The sequence below is a fragment of the Triturus cristatus genome, chromosome 12, assembly GCF_964204655.1.
Source record: "Triturus cristatus chromosome 12, aTriCri1.1, whole genome shotgun sequence".
Taxonomy (NCBI): Eukaryota; Metazoa; Chordata; class Amphibia; order Caudata; family Salamandridae; genus Triturus; species Triturus cristatus.
The window spans coordinates 198,646,425-198,666,649 of record NC_140595.1 but is presented as its reverse complement, the minus strand read 5'-3'; the positions used below and the strand labels follow the sequence as shown (position 1 = coordinate 198,666,649).

The 20,225-nt window shown below is 45.7% G+C and overlaps 1 protein-coding gene across 7 annotated transcripts in view; it reads left to right on the top strand.

Annotated features, from left to right (window-relative positions):
- Positions 1–20,225, top strand: part of IL34 (interleukin 34) — an 851,078-nt gene that overhangs the window by 427,593 nt on the left and 403,260 nt on the right. For all 7 annotated transcript variants that reach the window (XM_085639839.1, XM_085639840.1, XM_085639838.1 and 4 more), the window contains exon 5: positions 11,326–11,455. In XM_085639839.1, coding sequence (XP_085495965.1) covers positions 11,326–11,455 — 130 coding nt within the window. The remainder of the gene's footprint in view (positions 1–11,325; positions 11,456–20,225) is intronic.

Genomic DNA, 20,225 nt, shown 5'->3' with positions numbered 1-20,225 from the left:
TCATTTGTTACCTCCTACACCTATACCGATGCAATCTAGCGTACACCTCTATACGTGTCCATTTGACCGCAATATCAGCCTATCTACAAACCAGGCAGCACCTCTCTCTATTCAGAGTGCCTGCCATCAAAGCATTCTTGGAAGGACTCAAACGAGTTATTCCACCAAGCCACCCACCAGCTCCAATGTGGAACCTCAACCTGGTCCTCACACGCCTGATGGGTCCACCCTTTGAACCTCTCCACTCATGCGAGATTCAATTCCTCACCTGGAAAGTAGCCTTCCTGGTAGCGATCACTTCTTTAAGAAGAGTTAGTGAACTCCAGGCACTAACAGTTCAAGAGCCATTTATACAGGTTCATGCCAACAGGGTCGTACTACGTACCAACCCCAAATTCATGCCCAAGGTAATATCGCAGTTCCACATGAATCAAACTATTGAACTGCCCGTTTTCTTCCAAATCCCACAAACTGTCGCGGAAAGGGCACTCCACACACTAGATGTAAAAAGGGCCCTCATGTATTACATCGACAGGACCAAACCCTTTAGGAAGACAAAACAACTGTTCGTTGCCTTTGCCCCACACCACAAAGGTAACGCCATCTCCAAAGCAGGGATAGCCAGATGGATAGTTAAGTGTATCCAAATTTGTTATCAAAAGGCAAAACGCACATTAACTATTCCCCCACGAGCCCACTCAACACGTAAGTTAGGGGCCTCCATGGCTTTTCTAGGAAATATTCCCCTGCATGATATATGTAGAGCAGCCACCTGGTCCACTACACACATGTTTACCAAACACTATTGTGTAGATGTGCAATCAAAACAGCAGGCAGCTGTAGGACAGGCTGTTCTCAAAACCCTTTTTCAGACCGCTGCTGCTGGCACTGGTAGCCGCCGCTAATAGAGGGCACTGCTATACATTCTATGCACAGATATGAATTCAGCAGCCCACATGCCTCGAACTGAATATGCTACTTACCAGTATGCATCTGTTCTTGGCATGTAGGGCTGCTGACATTCATATCGCCCTCCCTCCTCCCCGGTGCCTGTAGCAGCTGCAGCTCTCAGAATTACTGTAAGCATGGTCATCACTTTCTGTATCTACTCCATCACTGCCACAATGGCGAAAAACAATCTGAGGATGGAGAGGATGCCCATGCGCACTGTAGTCCAGGGGAGGAGTCACCTATCCAAGGATACTTCGAAGACTCTTCCAGGACAACAACGTGCAAACATCCGGACCCAACACTAGGCGGCGATCTATGCACAGATATGAATGTCAGCAGCCCTACATGCCAAGAACAGATGCATACTGGTAAGTAGCATATTCATTATTTTGTCTCTTTCTGCTCGCTCCTGACCTTTATTATGCCTCTTTCTGCTCATTTCTGACCATTATTTTGCCTCTTGCTGCTGGTTTCTGACTCTATTTTGCCTCTTCCTGCTATTTTCAGACCTTTAGTCTGACTCTTTCTGCTCGCTTCTTACTTTTATTCTTCCTCTTTCTGCTCGTTTCTGACTTTTATTCTGCCTATTTCTGCTAGTTTCTTACCTTTAATTTACCTCTTTCTGCTCATTTCTGACCTCTAATTTGCCTTTCTGCTCATTTCTGACCTTTATTCTGCCTTTCTGCTCGTTTTCCACCTTTATTTTGCCTCTTTCTGCTTGATATTGACCTTTATTCTGCCTCTTTCTGCTCATTTCTCACCTTTATTTTGCCTTTTTCTGCTACCCTTTATTCTGCCTTCTGCTGCCTTCTGACTTTTTTTCTGCCTCTTTCTGCTCGTTTCTCACCTTTATTTTGCCTCTTTCTGCTCGATGCTGACCTTTCTTCTGCCTCTTACTGCTCATTTCTCACCTTTATTTTGCCGCTTTCTTCTAGTTTCAGGCCTTTATTCTGCCTTCTGCTCCCTTCTGACTTTTATTCTTCCTCTTTCTACTCATGTTTCAGCTTTATTTTGCCTCTTTCTGCTCGTTCCTGACCTTTGTTTTGCCTCTTTCTGCTCGTTTCTCACCTTTATGTTGCCTCTTTCTACTCATTGCTGACCTTTATTATGCCTCTTTCTGCTTGTTTCTGACTTTTAGTCTAACTCTTTCTGCTCGTTTCTCACCTTTATCTTGCCTCTTTCGTCTCATTGCTGACCTTTATTCTGCCTCTTTCTGCTCGTTTCTCACCTTTATTTTGCCTTTTGCCTACTCTTTTCCCCTGGGACCATGGAGGGAGTCTCAAGGCCCCAGCAGTCCCAGCCGACTCCCTGCCTCTTGCGGGAGCCAGCATTGTTGCTGCACGAATGGAGCTGCTGGAAAGGCAGCTCCCTCTGTGAAGGAGCAATCGTTTCATCTTTTTCCCTGCCCGCAAATGAGATGAAACCTCCGCTCCCTTCCGCTGGAACCGGAGTGTTTGCTTTTGCTTGATGGGAACAAGCAAAAGCAAACAGCTGTGTCGCGATGGGCACCGTGGGACATAGCAGAAGTCGGCCCAGTGGGGTGGCGGTCCCCAGGGCCTTATATGGGTAGAGGAGGGGGACTGTGCAGGCCCCATTTGTTATTGTTCACGGGCCGCCCCGGGGAGGTGATGGTCCCCAGGGCCCTATGTGGCCTGAAAGGGGGGCTGCACAGACCCTCTCCCATTTAAAAAAAAAATACTTGGCTCTGGGGAGGAGGTGATCTCTGGGGGGGTCTGGGGCCCCTTGTTGTGTTATTTAGCCCTGGTTGGGTAGTAGCCCCCAAGCCTCGGGTGGGAGGTCCACACAGCCCCCCTCATCAGTGTTTGTTTAGCCTCAGGAAGGTGAAGGTCCCCAGGGTTCAGGGGGTTCCGCCCAGCCCCGAATCAATGTTTATTTAGCCCCGGGAAGGTGATGGTCCCCGGGGCTCCACGAGCCTAAGGAGGGGGGCCCCCCTCCTTAGGCTCGTGGAGCCCCGGGGACCATCACCCTGGGACATAGCAGAAGTCGGCCCAGTGGGGTGGCGGTCCCCAGGGCCTTATATGGGTAGAGGAGGGGGACTGTGCAGGCCCCATTTGTTATTGTTCACGGGCCGCCCCGGGGAGGTGATGGTCCCCAGGGCCCTATGTGGCCTGAAAGGGGGGCTGCACAGACCCTCTCCCATTTAAAAAAAAAATACTTGGCTCTGGGGAGGAGGTGATCTCTGGGGGGGTCTGGGGCCCCTTGTTGTGTTATTTAGCCCTGGTTGGGTAGTAGCCCCCAAGCCTCGGGTGGGAGGTCCACACAGCCCCCCTCATCAGTGTTTGTTTAGCCTCAGGAAGGTGATGGTCCCCAGGGTTCAGGGGGTTCCGCCCAGCCCCGAATCAATGTTTATTTAGCCCCGGGAAGGTGATGGTCCCCGGGGCTCCACGAGCCTAAGGAGGGGGGCCTGAGCGCCTCCTCTTTAACAAAAAAAAAAAAGCAAAGAAAAAAACGGGATCTGGCTCAATCGGGGGCTCTATACAAAACTAGCGCTGGAGCCCACACTTGGTTTTCTTTTATTTATTTTTTGCCACAAATTAGAGAATTTTGCAAATTTGCACCTTAAAAAAAGCTTTTTTGCCCTGCCAGAGTCCCTCTGTGACCCCAAGGCATGGTGGTCAGGGTGTTCCTACTCTGCCCACTTTTCCTTTTTTTCTGTTTCTTTGTGGGACTCGGCTTCAGCCGAGTCCCAAAATGGCTGTCACACTTCCTGGTTGAAGTGTTGGTAGCCAATCAGATGTCTGCATTTCCCTACACAAGCTCGTTATTATTCGCGAATTAGCCACAATCCCAGATAAACAAATTTATATTGCCTTAAATTTCTCAACAACTACTGAACGGATTTACACCGCATAACTAAAAGCATAAGCTGCTAACCAAGATCGACATTCCTAACAAATTTGGTGTGATTTCGTGTAGCGGTTCGGGCTGTAGTCGTGTCTAAATCTCCTATGGGAATTAACATAGGAAACCGCACCTTTTTTGACCCCTCCTTTTTTCTCGCCCACTGTTTGACAGATCACCTTCAAACTTTGCATGCACAAGGCTCACCATGACACTTGTAAAAAGTTTTTGTGAAAATTCATCAAACAACGCCAAAGATATAGGCAAGTCAAAAAACACTTTTTCTATGGAAACATGGTCCTAACTATAACTACCTACCGGCGACTGCCAGTAGTTAATATCTTTTTCCATCCCTGTTGTCATGAGACACAGGAGCAGGCTGCTAATGATCCCAGCTTGGGGTGATGGGACACCTATTCACCCCTCTTTAAGTCCTGCTCTGCTGCTTGAATGAGGTGAGGCAGCATAGCAGGAAGCTTTTTAAACAGCTGAACTGTTTTTTGTGAACAGAGAGCTCTTTAAACCGCTCAACTTCTTTTCCTGGTGTTAAGAGAGGGTCAGAGGAAATGCAAGCCTGCATCACTCTGATTAATGTGCATGCTCACCCGACCAGCTCTCAGAACCGGGACATATCTTTGTTTTAGCAAAAAGTGTTGGGACACCAGGACAGTCTTTGAAAAAACAGGACTGTCTGGGACCTCTGGTCACCCTATATTGTCAACATTTGTGAACACGAACAGAAAAGTAATTTGGGGAATCTACTATCCCTATTAACTTGCAGTGTGGTGGAGGAAGTTGTCATTGTGTTTGCATCATGTCCTTTCAAATAGGTGTTTATAATGTTTTAGGCTAAACCCACATATAAATAGTATTGGCAAAGCAAATAGGTCTCCCATATGGGTGAGCTTTTGGCTATCCCAATCGGTTGAATGGTGGAACACAGAAGGGTGGGTGGTAGAGCATACGTGCCAAAAATTTTACACAGGAAAGTGGGAGATTTTGAAAATAAATCTTAGGAATGGTTTTCCCTACTAACTTCTATTGAAGCAAAGGCAATTTCAGGTAGGAGACAGCTCAAATATAGCCATCTTTGGCTTAAAAAAAAAAGTTGTCTCCTGCTTGAATCTGATCTATTGACATGTATGTTGGAGGGAGCAGGATGGTTAAAAAAAAGTGCTACGAACGGCCCAGGCAGTGTGGGGTGTTAGGTAGGAATAAGCAAGAGAGACAACAGGGGAGCGGGAGGGGGAATATGAAAAACATTTGTTAATTAAGCAACAATGTGGGGGTCTGGGTGGCAGGGGAATAAGTTACACGGACAAGGGATGGGATGTGATTAGGTAACACAAATGGGGGTAGGTAGGATGAGGTGGGAAAGGAATAAGCAACACAGACTGGGCATGGGCGGGGAAAAACAACACAGTCAGGATGGAAGGGAAAGAAGCAACATAGACAACGGGGTGAGTGAGGAATAAGCAACACGGTCGAGGTGGGAAGGGATAAGCAACATGGATGGGGCGAGAAGGGAAGAAGCAACAAGGACAGGGTAGTGTGAGGGGAAAAAAGCAGCATGGGCAAGGAGGGCTGGGAAAGAAGAAAGAAAATAAAAATAGTACCTCAATTAATTCACCCACATCGAAAGGACCCTGCCCTAATCAAGCTGAAGCAGTTGGACCTTGGTCTGTCTTCCAGCCGAAAGAAGGGGAAGATAAGCTGGCCAGTTAGAAGGCAGCAAATGGGAGTGATAATGGAGCCCACAAATGGTAAGCAATGATCAAGCTCCAAGACCCCTGTTGAATGCAATATCTCTTGCAAGCGAGAGCACATATGCTGACACAGTTGGGTCATAAAGAATATGCATTCTCTTAGTGCTGGTGCATGTTGCACTGGTTGCTACCCCAGGTCAAAGGGAGGGTTGTGACACCTTTCCAAGAGAAAAATACCAGCCATTTGTACATGTTTTAAGATTCTGCAAAGACCTAAAGGTGATACATAAGGAGAACATTGTATAAAATCGTTTGTATTCATTTTTATCATTGCCTTTCTGTCTTAGTTTACTTCAATTATCAGTTAGGGATAATTGAGGCAACTCTAGGATACGTTTTAAAGTGCTTTAGTCATATTTATTGTTTTAAGTGTGCTTTGATTAGTGGAAAAAAAAATAACTTTAGGTGATTTTCTTAATTGTTGTACTGATCATGGTATTAAAATACCGGTAATGCCAGTAAAAAAGCGACCAGGGGGCAAGCCACTCTACGCCACTCCACTATACGCTATTCAACTGTACACGACTACACTCTATACAACTATATTCCACTGTATGACACTCCACTCTTCCCCACTCCAGTCTACTTCTCTCCACAGTATGCCATTGTATGCCACTATTCTGTACCTCACTCCACACTATGCCATTTCACTGTATGCCACTCTACTCTACGGCACTCTACTGTACCCTATTCTGCTCTGTGCAACTCTACTCTCCGCCACTCCACTCTGCACCATTCCACTATACTTCACTCCACTATATGCCACTCCACTCGGTCCACTCAACACCACTCCACTCTACACCGCTCCACTGTACGTTATTACACTCTACGCTTCTCCATTGTACGACACTTCAGTCTACACAACTCTACTATATGCCCCCCACTGTACACTACTCCACTCTATGCTATTTTACTGTATGCAGCTCAACTCTACGCCACTACACTCTACCCTATTGAACTCTATGCTACTCCAGTTTATGCCACTCCACTGTACGCCACTCCACTGTATGCAACTGTACATTATGCTACTCCACTCTACGCTATTACACTCTAAATCACTCCACTCTATGCCACTCTACACCACTTCGCTGTACAGTATTCCATTGTACGGCACTCCACTGTATGCCACTCCCCTATGTTTTTCCACTACATACAGCTACACTCTACACCATGCCATTCTACGCTATTTACCTCTACGCCACTCTACCCCCACTCCACTGTATGCCACTCCATTCTATACCACTCTGCATTACCCCACTCAACTCTATGAATACGCTTTTCAGCTGTATGCATACTACACTCTATGCAACTCCACTCTATTCCACTCTACCCCACTCCACTCTACACCTCCCACTGTACGCCACTCCACTGTACACTATTACATTGTATGACACTACACCCTACGCCACTCCACTTTACGCTATTCCACTCTACACCACTCCATTCTGCGCTACTCCACTGTACGCCACTCCATTCTACGCCACTCCATTCTACGCCACTCCACTGTACGCCACTCTACTCTACGCTACTCTACTGTATGCTATTCGACTCTATGCCACTCAACTCTACGCCACTCCAATGTACGCTCTTCCACTATACACCACTCCACAATACGCCTCTCCACTCTGCCACACCACACCTCTCAACTGAACTCTATTCTACTCTGTGTCACTCCATTCTACACCCCCCCAGTCTGCGCACTTCACTGTACACCACTACACAGTACGCCATTCTACTCTACGCTATCCCACAGTATGCAACTCCTTTATACGCCACTCTATTCTACACTATTCCGCTCAATTCTTCTCCACTCTACACCACTCCACCCTGCACCACTCCACTTTACTTCACTATACGCCACTTTTTGCAAATCCATTGTCCGTCACTCCCCTCTACCCTACTCCATTCAATGCCACTCCACTGTACGCTATTGCACTCTATGCCACTCCATTGCACACCACTCCAGTCTACACCATTCCATTGTATGTCACTCCACTGTACGCCACTCCACCTACGCTATTCTACTGTATGCAACTCAACTATACGCCACTACACTCTACACTATTGAACTCTTTGCTACTCCAGTCTACGCCACCATAGTCTGTGCCACTCCGCTGTACCCCACTACACTGTACACTATTCCATCTACGCTACCCTACTGCACACAACTCCACTATACGCATCTCTGCTCAACTGCAGTATTCTACTCAATGAAAATTGCACTATCCACATTTGGGAGCATACCTTGCGTGCACTGTTCAAACTCAAATGTATTTATAAATTCCAATTTGGTTCAGATTTTAAATTCTGAGAATTTTCTTATTTGGAATTGATTATTCCAACATGACTTTAATATGAGTTCAGTGCACAGCATATTCCTTGTAAATGCCTAATTCATGCGTGTCCATAACAAGGACTGTTCGTCATTTAATGTTGTGTATGTCCCCAATTTTCCACGAGACAGGACGCGAGGTTCCGAGGGACATGCACAACATTAAATGACGAACAGTCCTTTCTTAATCAATTCCAAATAGGAAAAGTCGCAGAATTTAAAATCTGAATAAAATTGGAATTTATAAATACATTTAAGTTTGAACAGTGATTTCCATTGGGAACTTTGGCAGTGCACGAAAGGGACGCTTCCACATGTGGATAGCGCATTTTTCAAGTATTCTAATGTCTACGATCTGAAGATGATACCTTCCTGCACGCCAGCAACTTAGTATAATAAGATGAAAATTTAGTAAACTGCTTATAACCCATTTGGAGTGCGTGAGTCCAGCTCTATTGATGTATTCTGCTCTATGTCACTCCACTCTACATTATTCCACTGTACACAACTCCACTCAATGACTCTAGACTCTACGCTATTCCACTGTATGCCACTACAATCGACACCACTTCAGTATACACCACTCCACTGTACACTATTTCACTGTATGCCACTAAACTCTACGCTATTCCAATCTACACCACTACACGCCACTCCACTGTATGCCACTCCGCTCTACACTATTACACTGTATGCCACTACACTCTACCCCACTCCACTCCTCACCACTCTACAACAACCAACTCTATGCTATTGCACTTTACGCCACTGCCCTCTACGTCACTCCAGTCTTTACCACTTCACTCTTTCCTATACCACTGTAAGCAACTCTTTTTGCGCCACTCCACTCTATGCCACACCAGTCTATGCCATTCCACTGTACACTATTTTACTGTACGTCACTCCACTATATGCCACTCCACTCAGCACCACTCCACTCTCTGCTATTCCGCTCTACCCTACTCCATTGCATGCTACTCCACTGTACGCCACTCCACTCAGTGCTACTGCACTTTACACTATGCGCAACTCCCCTGTACGACACTCCACCATGCACTGTTCCACTCTACGCCACTCCACTCTATGCCACTCCACTCCACTACACTGTATGCTATTCCACTGTACAGCTCTACACCACTGCACTTTAAGCTATTGCACTCTTCGCTATTCCACTGTAAACCACTACTCTGAACCTCACACTACTCTAACTCTATGCTACTCTGCTCTATGCCACTCCCCTCTACGCCACTCTGCTGTACGCTATTCCACTCTACGCCACTCCACTCAACACCTCTACACTGTACGCTGTCTCACTGTCCACCACTCCACTATACCACACTCCCGTCTACACCCACTCCAGTGTATGCTATTCCACTGTACGGCACTCCACTGTACCACACTCCACTTCACTCAACTCTACTCCACTCCACGACACTACACTCTACCACTGTACACCACTCTACTCCACTCTACTGTACCATACTTCACTTAACGACACTCCACTTGACGATATAGGACTGGAAAAAAACAAAGGTTAAACCTTTGTTATACCTAGGAAAACTTTATGTATTCTTTCTAAACAAACCAAACTATAACTACACAAACATTAGCAATTCAAAATTTATAGTTATACCTTAAATGTATAATTCACGCACCACCTTTCATTTACTATACCTTTATGTATTCTTTATATACAAACCAAACTTAAACTGCACAAAAATTGGAAACTCCAAAGTTGTACTTATGCCATTAATTTATAATGTACGCAACATCTTCAAATTATTTTAACTCGTGCACCTCCATACACAGTGTATTGAACTTAGTAGGCACTCTACATTAAGGTTAACTTGCGCCTTCTCCAGGTAATGTTTATAAACTTTCATATTATACCAGTTATACCATCTAAAATTATTGCATTTACAGCAACACTAATGACATTGCTAATCACATGATTTGTGAGAACATAGTGCAAGGTAGAGTAGTGAGGTCTAGTGAACATAGTGTGGCTACCGAGTTCAATACACTGTGTATGGGGTCCCCATAAACCAAAAGCAGCAAAGGTACTGGGTTTCGGGTTGACCTAAATTTTCTCTGTTTGACCGACTTCCATTCTCGTCAGTCTGTTTCCCTTTTTGTGCCTCCTTTTCTAGTAAATTTCATTTTCTCCTGTGCCACTTTTCCTGTTGCTTTGTTGCGCTCATTTGGACCTTTCCTGGGTACGCCACTGCCCCATGCGATTCATTCTATAGGCACTGTACTGCAATTAGGTGACACTTTTTCTGATACTCTAATGTTCTCTAGTACCACCTTTCTTGGCACTCTTCTAATATCATTTACCAAACTCCTTGAGTACTGTGCTGTCTTTTCAAGCCACTTTTCATAGACATCTTCCTGGCACAATGCTGCCCTCTTCTCACCCTACTCCTGTGTCCTCTGCCACCTTCATGTGATGCCCTCCCTGGACTGTGCTGCAATCCCTGTGCTTCCTTTTCAGGGCATCCATCTACAAACCTCATCACACCCTTCTGTGCCACATTTCTCCTTGGGCACTCTGCTCTCATTCACTGCCGCATGCATTGATGCATTGTTACAGTTCTTGTCACTCTCCTGACCCCCTCTGCCGGCTTCTATGGTTGCTTGCTATGACTGACCTAATCCACCTTATCTTGGCACTTCTGACAGCCAGTGCCAACCTTCCACCACAGTGCAGTCTCCTGCACCTCCTGCCGTAGGAATTCTGCCACCTTTGTGTGACAACCTTCTTAGGCACTACTCTCCTTCCATGCCACATTTCCAGACCCTCTGCTTCCTTCGTGTATCTCTTTGTCTACACTATGCTTCCCATCTTCCACACTTTTCCTGGTACTATTGTTGTCCTGTACCCCTTTTTAAAAAATATATTGCCATGCGCTCCAATTCTTTTTTCTTGGCACCGTACTGCCTCTCTGTGCCACTATCTTTATTCACAGTGCAGCCTCATAGCGCTCCCTTCCTCCCTGCTACCTCTCAGAGCCACGTTTCTTGCTCATTCTGCTTTGCTCCTGTGCATCCTTTCCTGGCAACCTGTTTCCCCTCTTTACTGTTACTCTTCTTGTCCCCCTGTACTATCTTTACCGACAGCCTGCGCTCTCATGTGACACCTTTCTTAGCATAATATTTCCCCATATCTCCTCACAGATTAATCTACTGCCACCCTTCACAGTTTTTCAGGGGCAGTGCTGCCTCCCTTTGCCATCTTTATATTCACTATGCCACCTGAACCTTAGTTCCTGTTCACTCTGCAGCTCTCTCATGCCCCATTCGTATCCTGCCCTCTTCCCTCTCGTGCCACCTTTCCCATTCTGTCTTCTGCCTCCTCGTGCCACTTTTTCTTGACAGTTTGATAAAACAAAGTGTTATCTTCTTCCTTTACAGTCTGAATTAGTCATCCAGAGAATAAAGCGAGTTTTGAACCCGAAGCCAGCGGACGCTATAAAGTCTGTGCCCCCCAAAGTACTGGTGGATAACTGCTACAGGGTCCTGGTGGTGCTCTACAAAGACTCCTGTGAGTATTACTGCAAGGGGAGGGTTTACCCAGTCTCTTCCAGAATCCATCAATTGTCAGAATAAGGTGCAGGTGAGGGACAGGGAGTGCACATGGTGAGGTGAGGATCTGCTGGCCCTGTAGTGTCAGTGTCAACATGTACATGTCTCTCAGTTACACGTCTGTTGTCTGTCAAAAGCACCAAGAGGCCTTCTTTTTTTTTTTTTTTTTTGAAAAACCTTTATTGACGTTTCAATCATTTACACGTATGGGCCTACAACCCCCCGGGGCCCGCCGCTAAGCAATCAGAACAATAATAGCACGTGTAAACACAGGCGGCACCTCGGAGAGCAAAGTCTACAATACAGTATAGTCCGGCCAATGAGCCGCTCAGGTAGGACACCAGGAGAGAAAAGGTTTTTCATTTTATAATAAAACAAAACAGTAGGATCAGGTGCCAAACAGTTTCCCAACAGCGATAAGGGCTAGGATAAGAGACGCAAGCAGCAAGCAGCAATACATTGAATCAATGGCGCAGACACGGGAAGGTACGGATAGGGAGAAATATCAAAGATAGTTGCGCCTACAGGTCCCCGTACCTAAAGCCCAGCGAACCCCCCGGAAACTGTGGCACACATTAAGAGCAAGCGATTCACGATAAGAGAGGTGTACCGCGCTGATCCCAGAAAAACAAGCAAAAAGAAACAGAGAAGAAAAAGGAGGCCATGGAAAAAAGAGATAAAGACTAAAGAGTCCCCTCCCCCATCCCCCCACCCTGCACCTCTGCAAATGAGTATGGCCCCACCCCCCAGCAGTGTGCCTGTCGCCCTGGAACTAGACCCGAAATATAGAAGAGACAGGGAAAAAAGGAGTAAGAAAGAGCCCCCCCAGACGGGGGGGCGGAAGAAATGTAATAAAACTGGAGGAGGGCCTTCAAAACATACCCCCGGCTTCTCCCTCCCGCACGGTGAAGTCTCCCCACGGCAAACAATTAGCAGCACCAAGTTGATCATATCAAAAAAAGGAGGGGGGGAGTGGGGAGCATTATGCACCAACTATGCGAATAACCATGAGAGCACGCAACCATGAGTCCGCCTGTCTACTAGGTGACCACTCCCGAAGGATCAGCCTCAGCCTTGACCGCTCTTTGCAATTCTGCCCATGCCTGCCCCTCGACCCAGCACCATGTCCGATGTCCCAAGGTACAGGAGTGTCCAAAAACAGTCGGGAAGCGACGCACACAGGTGGGGTGGAAGTCTCTGAGCATCAGCACGGACCGCTTCATGGGGGGGCGTCTTTTCCAGTGCTGCCCCAGGATTTACACTGCACACAAGGTCCAGACAGGCTGAAGCAGTCGAATGAGACACACGCTGCCGGAATCGTCCCTGGGCCGCCAGAGACCGCGCACGGGACAAGGCCTCCATCTTCCGCTCAGGTCCAATACCTCCGGAGCAGATCAAGCCCACAGTTAGCCGACCACACGGTAGCATACTGTCCGGAGTGTCCGGCTGTACACTAATCGCGGGGGGGGCCGCAACATCTTCCTCCTGTGTGCAGTGTGGAAAGCCACTGTGTACTGGTGGACCAGCATGCCGCCACTGTCCCAACGCTGATACCACACCATCTAGCTTCCTCCCCAGGACCCCGGCGCCATGAGCCAAGGAGTAATGAAGGGCACCAAGGGCCTCCAGGAGGTCGCCGTACCCCAGGGCAGCTCTCTCCGATCGCTCTGCCACACTCCCGACCGTCACACACCCCCAGTCCCGCTGCGTCCCAGCGGACAGGATGGTAGGCTGCATAGTGACAAAATGGCCGCTGGGAAGGCCCGACTCGTATTGGGGCCAGGACCCCGGGACCAACGCCTCAAGGTCCACGTCGCTGAAGACAAGGATCCTGGGGGAGGAACAGATGCAACCGTTGCGCGGTCACGGGCAATAGTCGTCTCCGCCACGGACCAGCTCCCGCAAAAAGCCGGGAGCAGCCCGCAAGGATCAGGGCGAACCAGGGACGGCGTCCGGGCAGCTCACAGTCAAAGGCAGGGGCAAACACCACAGAATCCGAGAATCGCACACCCGGGCATGTCCTCGGTCCGCAGCGCTCAGCAGGGGGGGAGCGACCACAGCAAAATGCAGGCCGAGGGGAGCAACACTCCGGCGGACCGACTCCACCCAGTCACCACAGGCCGCTGTTGTTAAACTGCCGCCCGGCCAAGGCGTCCACTCGAGGTCCCGGCTTCGGGACCGCACGGGCCGCAAAGTTCAATCGCTGATTTCTCCGGCGGTACTGCAGTCAGAAACCTCAGGATCACACGATCGGTTGCCACTTTCGTTTACAAACACGATCACGAAGCGCAGAATAAGGATCTCATGCAGGATATCCGTGCGGGATGCGGAGGTTCACGGAGCCGGGAATCTACGCTGCCGTCCCGGTCGCCATCTTGGCTCCTCCCCAAGAGGCCTTCTTGATATGTTACCTTACTATACTTCATGTCATGTGGAGTCCTAAGATGCGGACTGAGAGAAAGTGGGAGGATTGAGTTAGTGGTCTATAGTCTGTAAAATATGGTTCGAGGCATGTGTGCTGTAGATACACATACTTAGCATACTCCCACCATCTAGTGTTTTGTACAGATGTTTGCAAGTTGTTTTTCTTCGAAGAAGTCTTTTCTAGTCACGAGGTAAGGTGACTCCCCCTTTCGGTGACAGTGCGCAAGGGCATCAACTCCATTTTTATGTTTTCTTTCCGCCATCGGGTTTGGACGTGTATTGCTGCGCTCCGTTTGGAAAACCGTCCTTTGGGTTCCCCTCGGTGCGCAATCCACTCTACCCTTGAAGGTATTGTTATCGTATGCGTATCCCTTTCTCTGCGTATCCATTCAATTGGACAGTCTCTCATCTTCGATCAAAAACATCGTGGACGGCCTTTGGGCCTAGCCGTATCGATCCACCCCTCTGCCGATGGAACGGACTCCATTTCAGTTCTGTCCTCTGTGCCACTCCAAGAACCCTTGTACCAATCTACACCAGGTCTGCAACTTGTGCTTATCACCGGAGCACAAGGAAGAAGACTTTGAGGCCTGTCGGTCGCTCAGATCGAAAAAGACTCCTAGAGATCGTCGGGCTCGACAATGAGTAATGCAGCGCCAAGGCACTCAAAAGACTCTGAAAGTCTTCGGAGAAGAATCCAAGCAGGAAAAAGTGGCAGCTGCGGAAGAAGAAGTCTTTTCTGTCCCAGAATCGGATTCCGACTTCGAGATCGAGTTGGAGTCCAAAGACATTTCAGCAGGACAGGGTGTTGTGAGTACTAAAACCTCCGTACCCAATAAACTAGCTTTCACCAAACGGAAGGCTTTAACACCACCTCTGTCTTCGGGCATTAGTCAGCACCAAGATGTGTTTCTGACGCCCTGCCCTCAGGCTCAACACCGAACTAAGTGGTCAAGCCTTCTCACTCGGGATCGTGCTGAGACAGATCGTCTTCGAACCCAAAACATTCCTCTTCGAAAGACAAATCTGCTTCGGAGCCGAAATACTCTGCTTCGAAATAAAAAACCGGTTTGGAGCCAAAACCTTCCGCTTCGAAAACAAAAGGCCAGTACGGAGCCGAAACCTTCTGCTTCCAAGGACAAGTCCGGTCCAGCAGTAAAAATTCCAGCGCCGAAATTCAAAGAAGATCTTTTAGATTGTCCAGAACTGATCTTAGATATTATGAAGGAGAGACTAGATCCAAAGCAGAAAAAGCTTTACATCAATTTAGACACTGGCTATATTTTAGCCAAAACTCCTTTGAAGAGAAAAATCAATTCAGAGGACACTGGATCTCTTTTTAGAAGAAGAAGGGCATTGCTACAAGTCTGATTCACCTTTACCAATCAAGCCAGGCTCAGATCTATTACACATAACACCACAGGGGTCTCCTCATACACAGCCTGATTTAGGAGATGTAGATGATGATGACAATGCTCCTTTGCCAACAGATCCATGGAATGATTATAACGTTAAACCACCCATGGATAATGATCTGAACCTAATCCCTGCAAAACCTTCACTCCAGACGATAGTGTATCCTATCTAGAGCTAATTTCCAGAACTGCAGCATATCATGGGGTTACACTGCATAAGGAGGCCTTGGATAACAATTTTTTATTTGACACACTAGGGTCTTCACACAGTTAGTCAAAGTCTCCCTATGTTAAAATGCATGATGAGACATGCAGATGAGATTTTTAAGGACCCTGTTCGTGCACATATTTTAACACTCAGGGTTGATAAAAATATAAACCATCACCCTCTGATCCTATTTTTATTAAAGGACAGCTCCCTCTAGATTCACTAGTAGTTTCCAACGCTAGTAAAAGAGGGAATTCACAGACCTCTGGGGATGCACATCCCCAGATAAAGAATCTAAGCTTATTGGCGCATCTGGTAAAAGGGTAGCTGCTCAAGCTGCTAATCACTGGCGAATTGCCAACACGCAAGGCCTACTAGCTAGGTACGACAGGGCACACTGGGATGAGATGAAAGGTCTACTGCAATACCTCTCAGAAGAACACAAGAAAAAGGCACAAGCTAGTTCAAGAAGGCAAACTCAATTCTAATTATTCTATTTGATGTGCTCTTGATGCTGCTGTCACTGAAGCCAGAGAAGTTAATACTAGCATTCTCTTACTTCGGCATGCCTGGGTTAGGATTTCAGGTTTTAAACCAGAAGTTCAGCAGTCTATTTTAAATACTCCTTTTGACAAGCAACATCTTTTCAGACCTCAGGTTGATGAGGCTTTAGAAAGGATGAAATAAGACACTGACGTGGCAAAATCCATTGGAGCACTTCAGACTCCTTCAAGCAGAGGCTCCTTTTGCCATTCATTTTATAGAGCAGGCTCTAAAACTACATCCTCAGACCCTAACACTTCCTCATATAGGTCCAACACGGAACCCTCTTTCGGTAGAGGCTTCTCTAGAGGAGGTACAGAGGAAACAATTTTAAAGGTCGGGATAAGAGCACAACAACACGTAACTCCCCTTTCCCCAATAAGCAGTGACTTGCCTACACTTCCCCCTGATCATTTAACACCTGTTGGGGGAAGACTTCAACAATTTTTACCCATTAGGCAATCCATAACATCAGACAAATGGGTGTTAGACGTTATCCAACATGGTTATTGCCTGGAGCTTACTAGCCAACCTCCCAATATTCCACCTCGCACTCACAAACTACAAACTACAAAGGTCTATAGGACAACAAGTATAAAGCTCTGCACATCAACTATCAAGAGCTTCTAGCTGTATATCTAGCACTGAAAGCCTTTCAGTCTCACCTCATAGGGAAAGTTTTCTTAGTCCGCACGGACAATATGACAATGATGTACTATGTACAAAAACGGGGGGGACACATTCTCTGCAACTGTCATGCCTCTCTCAGACCATTTGGTGTTGGGCAATTCATCACAGAGTTCATCTTCTGGCAGAGCACCTCCTAGGAGTGGACAATCAGGTTGCCGACCTTCTAAGCAGAAGTCGGCAACAAATACACAAGTGGGAACTTCATCCCCAGGTTCTCCTTCCATTCTTTTAAGAATGGGGATTCCCACAAATAGATCTGTTCGCCACAGTGGACAACTCAAAATGCCCAAACTTCACCTCCAGGTTCCCACACCCTCTATCCAAAGGCAATACCCTATGGATTAATTGGGCAGGGATATTTGCCTACGCTTTTCTGCATTTCCCTCACATTCCATTTCTAGTTCGGAAGCTCAGGCAAACATCCCTCACGCTGATTCTAGTAGCTCCCACTTGGGCTCGTCAACCGTGGTTAACGACACTTTTAGAACTATCAGTAGTTCCACATCAAAAGCTGCATCTTAATTCCAGTCTTCTCACGCAGAACCATGGAGAAATCAGACTCCCTAATTCCAAGGAGCTCAATCTCGCGATTTGGCTCCTGAAGTCATAGAGTTTGGCTATCTCAAATTGCCACCAGAATGTATGACCATTCTTAAAGAAGCAAGAAAGCCTACAACAGAGAACGCTATGTAGCAAAATGGAAAAGATTTGTTATATATTGTACTAATAACAATATTGATCCACTAGATGCATCTACTCAAAATATTATTTGTTACCTTCTGCATTTACAGCGCGCTGTTCTAGCCTACACTACCATTCGTTAGTATCTTGCAGCAGTAGCTGCATATTTGCAAAACAGACAACATCTATCTTTGTTCAAGGTTCCAGCAATTAAAACTTTTATGGAGGGCCTTAGGAGGATAATACCACCTAGGGTACCTCCAGCACCAGTTTGGAATCTGAACATTGTACTTACACAGCTCATGGGCCCACCCTTTGAGCCATTACACAACTGTCCACTAAAATTTACTTCATGGAAAATAGCTTTCCTCATTGCAATTACTTCATTAAGGAGAGTTGGTGAGGTACAGGATTTAACCTTAGGAGCACCCTTCTTTCAACTTCATAAAGACATAGTAGTTCTTCGCACCAACCCAAAATTCCTTCCCAAAGTGGTTTCTGCTTTTCATATCAACCAATCAGTTTAGTTGTCTGTGTTCTTTCCTCAACCTGATTCAGTAGCAGAAAAAGCTCTTCATACTGTTGATGTCAGAAGGGCGCTATTGTACTGCATTGAAAGGACAAAGGATTTTCTTTAGAACAAAACAATTGTTTGTTGCATTTGCTACACGTCACAGAGGCAATCCGATTTCTAAATCTGGTATTGCAAGATGGATTTTTAAATGCATTCAAACATGCTACACTAAAGCTAAACAAACTTTATCTATACCTCCTAGAGCGCATTCCACTAGTAAAATAGGAGCGTCTATGGCCTTTTTAGGTAACATCACTATAGCTGACAGTTGTAAGGCAGCTACATGGTCCACACCACACATTTTTACCAAACACTATTGTGTGGATGTGTTAGCACGTCAACAAGCCAATGTAGGGCAAGCAGTGCTAAACACATTTTTTCAAACAGCTGCAACATCTACCGGTTAGCCACCACTTTGGGACAATACTGCTATATAGTCTAAGTAAAGCCTGTGTATCTACAGAACGCATGCCTCGAACGGATTATGCTACTTTCCCAGTAAGCATCTGTTCTTGGCATGTAGAGCTGTAGATTCACATGCACCCTCCTACCTCCCCTGCACCGGTAACTGTTGCAGTTTTCATGATTTACATTACATACGCATGGACACCTCTAATAAACTTACTTACTCCATTCTCACCCTCTTACTTAAAAACAATGTAGTAATGGAGTCAATGCCCATGCTTTCTGCCACCGAAAGGAGGAGTCACCTTATCTCGTGACTAGGAAAGACTTCTTAGAAGAAAAACAACTTGCAAACATCCTGACCCAACCCTAGATGGCAGGAATATGAAAAGCATGTGAATCTACAGCTCTACATGCCAAGAACAGATGCTTACTGGGTAAGTAGCATAATCCTTATTTGTGTGCTGAACACATTGACTCAAGGTGTGTCCAGAGAAGCAAGCAGTGTAGCTGAGAGGTGGCAGCTCTCGACCAGATGCCTGGGGGTGTTAACAGCAGCTGAACAGGCAAAGAGGGCCATATGAAGTGAATGGCCGGGTGCACAGTAAGAGTGACGAGTATGCCGGATAACCGACAAAAATATTATGTCAAAAATATAGTTTACCACAGTATGGTGTCCCTGTGCTTATAATGGTAAGTACCAAAATGTTGGGGAAAAAAATATTGTTTACACTAATATCGTCCACAAATATTGATTTTTTAAGTATAAAGTTTAAAGTAGTAAATGTAAAATCTTTTCATATGTAAATTTAATATAATGTAAATTGAATATATTCCACTAATATTTAATTCTATATAAATAAATATATACTTATATAAACACACAAACACGTGTGTTTGTGTTTATATAAATATATTATTTATATATATGCACAATGAGCACTTTCTTGTACAGTGTATATTATATTATGTTATGTGCATAACTACCTTATTCTACTGAGATACCTCTTTTAGGTTTTACTGTTTCATTTTCTTTTAACCACCTCTTTTACAATAGAAATAACTTCATAATATAGAGGATATTTGGATCTGCATAAATAGCACTTTATTGTTAATTGTAAGAATGAACTGCTAAATGTAGCAAAGTGCAATAAGTAATTTATTTACAAACTATTATCATAGTTCTAGTAAAATAGTAACAATGTTCCTCCAGTAGCATGATATGGTTCCCAGGAATACATTCCACACATTCGTTGGGGATGAACCATTGAATAATATGTAATGCACCTCACTGACAAAATACAAAGGGAGCCTCATTTCACTAGAACTTAATATAACTTGTAATGCTGTTTATTTTGCCCATGGGAATTTACGATTAATAAACGTTTTTAGGAACCTCCAGAAAGTTTTTTAAACAAATAAAGAGCAGACATCCCACAGGTGGCTACATATGACGTTGAGGGATGTTTTAATACCTAGGTTAAAGTCGGGGTTATTCTAGAACTTCTTTCTTATATGTACTTTACATGAATAACATACTTTACATGTGTGTATCAAATTATTTTTTTATTGTTTTCCTTCTCATTCCTTGAGAATATTGAATCTAATATACATAAATACCCTGCCCCTACTTAGGGTCGTTAGTACTTTACATTTGTTATTTCTACTCCTCACAGTCCTACTTAGAACCATTGTAACATCATAGATATATAACTGTGATTTCCTCACAGCATCTTGGACATACAATTGTAATCCCCTAAAACTGTTCTTTGCTCCGATCTGTTATGTT